The following is an 8,672-nucleotide window of genomic DNA, read 5'->3' as shown; positions in this document are numbered from 1 at the left end:
CAAATTATTTAAATAAAAAAGTGCAGATTAGGAATGTTGGGTGACAGACAGACGGAGAGTTTCCAAATTCCTGGGAACTGTAAATGTCGAAATGATGAACGACAAAAAATCCCAAAAATACCCTTACCTATTCTTATGTCGTATGCACTTTTCTGGGAGACTATACATAGTATAGCGAGGGACTACATGCCCCGTAGAAAGGGAATTACATCAAATAGACCATGGGCAATTATCTGATCAAATGCCTAGAAATTATCATGTTATGTACTAAATAGTAGAGCACCGGTAATTTATTCTAATATGTTATACCTGATATGTCTTCAATGTCGATATCCTGTAGTCGTTGTCCTTTGAAGTGTCCGGCGATGTTCAGGTCCTGAAGGACCATGAGCTTCCCAATGTTCACCCTTTCAATAAACCCACTTGTGGAGCGATAGTGCAACTTGTGGATTTCGGAAGTATGTCCTAAATGACTGCATAGCCACTCTAGTTCATGATCTTTCATATCAATCACCTAGAAAAAAAATAAATAACAAGATCTCATAGTAACATAAACTGTTACATAAAAGTCCCTCAAACTCCCTGTTGGACCCAGAAAATAATAAAGCAACCAACACATTTACAAAATACATGCATGATATTGTATTCCAACATTATTTATACTTCACAACTTTTGCCGACGTTACAGCTATTTCATCTAAACATAAATCTGTCACTTTCCCAAAACAAGACTATAGACCTGCAATTAGTACCTATTGTTCTCACCCTACAACAATAGAACTTGTGTCCATGTATACTAGAATATGTTGGCTAGAGGGGAAGACAAACTTATCTAAAACGAAATATAATCTCTTGGTTCTCAAAAATCCTTGTTTTTATTTTAAATTTTTACCCCCAAATTGACCTGTATCAAAAAATAAAAACACTCCTGCACATCTACATATATACTCAAATGCAAGGACTTTTTATGTCTGTATGAACCATGATTAACAGCTCGACTTACTTGGCTTAATGTAGCAATGTATTTTCTCATGGACACGGATGTGATACGCTCGGGAGCTCCAAGATTCAATTCTGCACACATTTCTTTGAGGGAATCATAAGCCCTTATCACACCCTCACCTGGAATATACCAATAATTATTGCAATCAATTCATATACCTCAAAACTAGTTCTGTCCCAGGCAACAGGGATGCGCTGTACACTCCATCTATAAACAATAAGGCCAAAAGAAATCTGTTCATGTTTAGGGTCTCCTGACCCTTCTTCAATTTTACCTCCAGCCCTCAACTTTTATTGGCGTCTAAAAAAAATCTTGACCTAACCGATTCTGCTATTCCAAAAGGTGTTTGGAAGGCAGAATTATGAGAGTAAACACACAAATCATAACCTAACTGCATTTATAATGTATTTTATGCAATTTCTGTCCTTTATGTATTGTGACATTTTTGTATCCTTACTAAATTATATAAAAATATTTTAAAAAATCCCTACCTACCCAACATACTTTTTTAGGGTCATGTCACTTATATCTTATCAGTTTGACTCGTGTACTTCTTATAAACGTGCCATGTGCACCAAGTTCTACATCACAAACATTTCCAGTAAAAAATCCAAGATGGAGTCAATCTTTATTGTTACAAAAATTTCATCTCGATATTACTACAAAAATGAACAATACTGTCAATGTGTCCACATTTTTACTACCGATCTTGAAAGATTTGTTTTTGTGTTGTCAAATTATATAAATCCCAGTATCTTACCCGTGTTTCCAAATACAAATGTATTCCAGGTTTTCACACCAACTGCCCGTCTGACCGCTGTCGACGTAATAAACTCCATTGGTTTCTGTGCGTCTTCAGGAACAAGGATGGGGACCATTTTTCCATTCTGTAAAATAGTTTCATATTTATAAATTAAAAGCAGTTTATTTTCAGTAAAAAACAATTCAAAGAAATTTTTCTTGTTATCGTTGTTTTTAAAAAAATACTCAAGGCACTTTACAGCATGCATAAAATATACCAGAATTATGTGTTATTATATGCGTTGGTTGTACCGCATTTTTGTCCATATGATCAGCATTATATAATGGTTTAAAAATAGAACAACACAGGGAGGTGTAGTAGAAATAGAGCTTACACAATGAGTGTTTGTTGGATATGGTATTTCTTTCACTTGAGTTAGTTATTTTTCCAAAGTTTTCAAAAAATAACTAACGAGAGTGAAGAAATACCATATCCAATAAACGAAAGTTGTGTGATCTGTTTCTACCATACCATTTTGCGTGATTATAATTAGTTGCCCCAACAAACAATTTGTTGATGGAACCATAAAACGTGGAAAATCGTGATGACATGACGTCAGGTCAGAGGTCAACTTCTCAGGCAATCAAAACACTTGCTGAAGTCAAGGCCAATTGTGACGCCATGGTATCAAGTCAAAGTTTACTTTCGCAGCCAATCAAATCGTGTAGATGTATAAACCCACGTGTGTATTATACGATATATATATAAACAAACACTTTAACAGTACGCTCAAATAAACAACGGTTTCAGAGGGGAATAACACAACATGGTATGTTAGAAAGAGAAATGTACCGAAGCCTTTTAACACCATAACCTAAACCAACACTGACTCTCTCTCTTCAAAGAGGCGATCTATAATCTTACCTTGCCTCGGATTTTGATGAGTTCCTGACTATCAAGTAAGTACTGTTCCAGTTCAGTCAAGTCGTCACCAAGGAGCCCTTTATCAGCTTCATCCAACCCCCTTGATCGCATTTTGTAGTTTTCAAGACTGCAAAATAAATTAAAAACATGAAATGTAAATAAAAGTCCCCCCAATACCACAATATCCCAAGGGCCGTTCCATATGTATCCATATGGGAGGGATCGGAGACCATTGGTTAATGGTTACACCCTCCAACCCCCTCACACACACACACCTAGGTTATATTCTCTATAATAAATCTGTTTTAATATTAATTATCGTGACTTTGTTTACACTTTACGCTCACGGTTCAGTCGTCACAATGGCGTATGACGATGGGTAAGTCCGGAGGCTATCAATAGAGGGGTTCCGATACAGGACCGGCTTAGCCTGTGCTGCCACCTATATCCCAGACTACGGTAGATAACTGGCCTCGATCGATCATTGAAATAAACGCTTGTACATTGCCTTGTTTTTTGTGTATTTTATCACAAGTCAGTTGGTCACTTCATTCAATCTTCTATAATGAACTTATTTACACAACCATTGTATATCACATGTTTATGATTCATGACTAGATAGGGGCTGTTATCGGTACGTGATCTTCCCTCTCCCACCCCATCTCGTTATCCTCGACAAGGTCTCGATTCTTTGCAGATTGGACCATTTCAACCTGCCGATCTTCCCCCAAATGTGCATTAACAACATCGAGGGGATCAAACCCTTCAAATTCCTCAGATTCTCTATCAGAGTTTATTATCATATTCATAATATCATCAAATTTATCAGCCTAACCTTCCAACATGTCCGAAGAGTCCGCCATGTTTTGCAGCGACAGTGTGCTCACTCATCACCGGCTCTGTTATCAGTTATTATCTTGAAAGTTTTACTTAAACCCCCCATAAATAACAAACGCAAATTAGACTCAGATTCATGCTTTATTAGATAGAGATAAATCCAGATGTGTTCCGAGTATCTGTTACAGGTGGTACATTCTAGAGGCTACAAACAAACGGCATATGCCGTGATTAGCAGTACGGGACAGTTTTGTGAGCACGGCATATGCCGTGATAAGCGTGGTAAGGGTTAAGGAAGTCTAACCACTACTCATTTTATTTTTCTGTACCTATATATATATCCTTTGTTCAATCAACATTTCAAAAACAAGTTAAAGGGAATCAAGTTTTCAGATTTCAAAAAATATCAATAATGAACAATGATTAATATTGTCGAGAATCTTTACCAATTGTTTACACCATTTAAGTGAAATCTTATATTGAAGTGTCTCAAAAGAGAAAGGCATTAAATGAATCATTGATTATTTTGAAAAATAATGAGTTGTCTACCAACTGCTTTAAATTTGCAATGCCAATATTTCCCACTTTTGTGGTTGTAACACATATTTATCACAGAATATATACAGTCAAACCTGTCATATGTGACCTTCCAAGGGAGTCAATAAAAAAGGTCACATATGACAGGTGGTCTCTTAATCCAGGTTCAAAGAAAATTACCCGAAAAGGAAAGTTCATAATTATTCTGCCACATATGTAAAATCTATCAGCTACAAGTATTAGTACATATATGAAAAGGAATTACCTCAGTCATCAATTAAGATTGTGAATATAATCAAATCTGTAAGAGACCTCTTGAGGAAAACGAAAGAAAAAAAGAAGAAAAAAAAAGAAGAAAAATCACTATTCACTTAATGAAATAAAATGCTTATAATAATGGACAATATATAAAAATATCCCCATTTCTACATATGTAGTACAATATTTATTTTTATAAATTTGATTCATTTTCTTTTATTTTCAATAATATATATAGGGTCTATTTAAATTCTTTTAGCATATTACAATAATAATTTTTTTTTAATATAAAAAATAATCAAAAAGTTTGAATGGCTAATTTGATTACTTCCAGTGCCGGATACATTTACAATAAAAAAAAAAAAAAAAAATTTTTTGGTATTCCTGAATTCCTGGTCCGGACTTCCATCCGGATTATTAGTCACGTAACTGCATTTCCTTCATAACGATGGAGACGTTTTTAACTGGCAAATATCTGTCCTAATGTCTCAAAAAGAACATAAATTTCAGTTAAACAGTAAGTTGACTGTTTATTCACTCACTTTTTCATACTTCCCAAGCAAATGTTTGTATTTTTTCTATCAAAATTTCGTGAAAATCGTCTGAATGGCGAGGACGTTTTTTCGCCATATCCCATCTCCTTTCATTCTTTAAAAGTAAAGTACAGTTTCGTTCGTTTTGGGGTGTTATCAGGGCAAAGATAATAAATACAGTACATTTTTTGAGACAGAATAAGACATTTTATGCATTTCTGAAGTATTTTTTAATCTTTGAAAGCAGACAAGTTCGTCCGGTTTCTTCTTGATTATGACTTCTACTTCCGTTTTAAAACTCGGAAAGTCGCTGAAAAAAGTCGCTTTTCAGCATTTGGGACACGGAAATGATGGTCGTTAGTCGCGTCTGACAGGTAGTCGCTTAATTCAGGTCATTAGTATAGTAAATAACGTTGGGAGGAAAAAATACGGTCGCATATGAAAGGAAGTCGTTTAATTCAGGTGGTCGCTAAGGCAGGTTTGACTGTATACTCATGACATAGTTTTGCTTAAAACACAAATAATGACATATCAATCCTAGCAATTCTTATATGATGATATTTGTCAATGCCTGAAAAAAGACTTTATACATGATAAATGTTTCCTTAAAAACAATAGGCATGATACTATACTGAACCAAGAAGATCTCAAAACAAACTCATTGCTTTACAGGTGCTTTTCAAGTCGGCAATCTCTAGAATTAAAAGTTCTATAAGAATTTTCCTGCAGTTTTGCATGAAACATGAAAAGTGCTTATTCCAAAGTAAATCTGTACTAAAATTCTTAAATACCGCAACAAATTTTCAAGCTTTTGCATCATAAGCCAGAAACTAACATGTTAAATTATGTTATTTTTGGGATAAATATTTTCACTTACTAACAATGCCATAGACCAAAATTACCGAAGGCTTACAATCTTTTGAATAGTGTAACTAAAATTAAAACTTAAAAAAATCGATTATTTTTGGTTACAAAACTTGAAAAGTAACTTAAAGCATTGATATATGATGTGTTTTCGCTACGATTTGTTTTTTTTCAGCAAGTACTTTTTTTGCACACATTGCACTTTCTGTGTTATTTCCGGTTTGGAAACTTGGGAATTTTTTTTTTCAAAATTGCCACCATAGCTTCATAAAGGCGGCCATCAAACTTTGGTTTAGGCATGGTAGATTTGTTCGACGCCTGGCCACTTACACTGTGACTATAGATGTAGTCTACAGTGTACAACTGTGTTAGCAAAGTGTGCACACAGTCCAACACTTTGTCACTGTGGCACACAGAGTCCTCCAGTTCCTCAGTTGTCTTTCCATTATACAGCCCTAGCACATGTACAGCAACCTCTTCTCCCTGGTACTGTTGCTGGGTTTGTTGCTGAGACTGTTCTCCAGACATTTGAGGAGTCTGTGGAGAGGACACCGAAAGGTCTTTTACTGCTGCAGGTGGGACCACTTTCTTCGTTTTTTCTAAGTCCCTCATTCGTTGTTTTAGTTTTTGGAATTTTTCCAATAAATCAGAAAATTCCTTCCGAGTTACATATGCATTCCTGTGGAGAAATACATTAATAAAAATTATTCAAATATGGCAATAGAAAATTCATATTTATATTTTCTGTTATCTCTTACAATTCATCTTTTCCAAATGATACCTGCATTTAATTAATATATATATATGTTACATTTTTGCTTGTTTGTTGATTAAAGAAAAGAAGTTATTATCTTTAAGGTGCATTGTGTTACTTTTTTCTCCAAAATATACCAGCCACTTTTATCACTGGCTCAATCTCATCTTTGCAAACTGGCTTATGACAAAAATAAATAAATAAGATATAATAAAAAAAATTACTCTTCTTTCTTGGGGTCACTTTCTTCTCCTTTCTCTGGACCAGAAATGAACCTAAAAGATTGAATTAGCAGATCTGAAACTACTTAGATTCCTGTCAGTACATTTAAATCAACTTTAGCATCACCAGCATAACTCTGAGAATACCATATCCTATTCTTGTTAATAAATATAAAGGAAGCAAGGTATTTCAAGAAACAATTGTCATCGAAAGATAGTGTATACTATGATAGTAAATGATTGATGAAACATTAAGAGAACATTAACCAAAACATTATAATGTTAGATTCCCTAATGAACTTTCATAAAGTATTGGCATCCTAAAGCAAGTAACAAAAAATCAGGAAGGATTTTTATATTGTATTTTTTTTCTATTATAAATCTTTGATATATATAAAATGATTGCTAGTGGTACATTATCTTTCAATTGTAGATATCAATGTGATCACATAAACTATTACTATCAAATTATATATATATACATTGTGTACACTGCAGTTACCAATGGTAACAATAAATTCGAAAATTGATCCTTGTACAAGGATCATCACACAGTGTGCCTACCTTGTGAGAGATTGGGAAACATATTCTTCTGTAGGTACAGTTGGTGTTCGTGGCCTCTTCCTTAAAGAGAAATTATGAAATGCTATCATTACTTTAATTCCAATGGTTTATAATTATCTTCTGTAATGAGAGTAGATCACACATCATGGCTGGACAAAAACAGTAAATTGACAACTATTCTATTTTTTAAGGTTTTCTGAAGTTGAGATCACACTAACAAATGGTTGATTACACAATTGTCATAATATATAAGCATTGAATTGTTACATGTGAACATAAATTTCTTACTTTGATTTCTCCAAAAATATCCACATCATATTACATTTCAATACTTGAAAATACTTACTCATGATTTTCTGCAATCACATCTTCAGCTAAATCCATGGTTGGCAGTGTCGATGGCCTCTTCCTTATATTTAATTGAGGTTCATCTGGTTCTGAAGGTTTTTCAACTTCCTGCAAGCTATATCAATGAAATTGACATTTTTAGTAATTACTACTTAAGGTCATTTTCCATACCAGTATCATGATATAATTCATAGACATAATTATATATTTAAGTAACATTATCTTATTTTGACATGATTTTCTATCCTAAATGAAAAGCAATCAATCCTACATGAAACAAAAAGAAGTTAATAAAGTTTCATCATTTTAATAAGGAAACTGTAGATAGATACACTTCATTTATGGAAAATTAGCATGTTTATAATTATTTTATTAACTTTTTCAAAATTAAATAACGATATATCACTGCAAGTTTACCTTCAGCCATTATTTCTTACCCGACTCGTGATTTCTTCAAAAGCTTCTCTGTCATAAGCTGCTGAGCTTGAAACTGGAGTTGATCTGAAGTTGATTTCAAAATAAAAACAGTTTATTAATGAGTAGACACGGTACGCCAACACACATCTTCCTTTAATACATATTGTAGCTGGACTTATTAAACTGCCAATGGATGGGCTAATATACAAAGTTACCTCAGACTTGTTTTTTTCCTACTTTAAACTTATTTCCAAATAAAAATAGGTGTTAAAAATGCAATTTGCAACAGATTTCCTCATGGTTCCATATTTACCACAGTTAAGTAGCACTTTTGACTGTTGAATTGTTATTCAAGTTCATAAATTTATACCTTTGCTAAAGACATGTATGGTTCGGTTGATGGTCTGCAAATCATGATAAGCATGCATAGTTTCAAAATGTTCTGGGCCTTATAATAGTTTTGACACAAGTCAACTTTGACTGACTAATAATCACAAAACTTAATTGTGATGATAAATATAGTGGCATGCATAACAAATGTTACATCAAATTTCTTAAATATATAAACCTACCAACACTTGGACAAATTGAAGCCGATCTAGAACTACAAGCTTTTTCCGGTACTCTTTCCTTTGCACCAGTACTAGTACTACTTCCACCTGTTTAAAAG

The 8,672-nt window shown here is 33.7% G+C and overlaps 1 protein-coding gene and 1 long non-coding RNA gene across 2 annotated transcripts; both read right to left on the bottom strand.

Annotated features, from left to right (window-relative positions):
- Window positions 1–309: 309 nt before the first annotated feature.
- Window positions 310–3,150, bottom strand: LOC117327839 (the record flags this gene model as incomplete). Its single annotated transcript, XM_033885043.1, is given in 4 exon segments — window positions 310–514; window positions 1,004–1,122; window positions 1,764–1,890; window positions 2,670–3,150. Coding segments are annotated over 4 exon segments (562 nt in total), but the record flags the coding sequence as incomplete, so codon positions are not given.
- A 3,525-nt stretch (window positions 3,151–6,675) lies between these two features.
- Window positions 6,676–7,695, bottom strand: LOC117327838. Its single transcript, XR_004532737.1, has 3 exons — window positions 7,584–7,695; window positions 7,238–7,297; window positions 6,676–6,727 (listed from the first exon to the last, which is right to left on the bottom strand). It is a non-coding gene; the product is annotated as an uncharacterized LOC117327838 (long non-coding RNA).
- Between the last annotated feature and the right edge of the window lie 977 nt (window positions 7,696–8,672).

This window comes from Pecten maximus, chromosome 5, assembly GCF_902652985.1.
Source record: "Pecten maximus chromosome 5, xPecMax1.1, whole genome shotgun sequence".
NCBI lineage: Eukaryota > Metazoa > Mollusca > Bivalvia > Pectinida > Pectinidae > Pecten > Pecten maximus.
The sequence above is the reverse complement of the archived record's forward strand: the minus strand, read 5'-3'. Positions and strand labels throughout refer to the sequence as shown.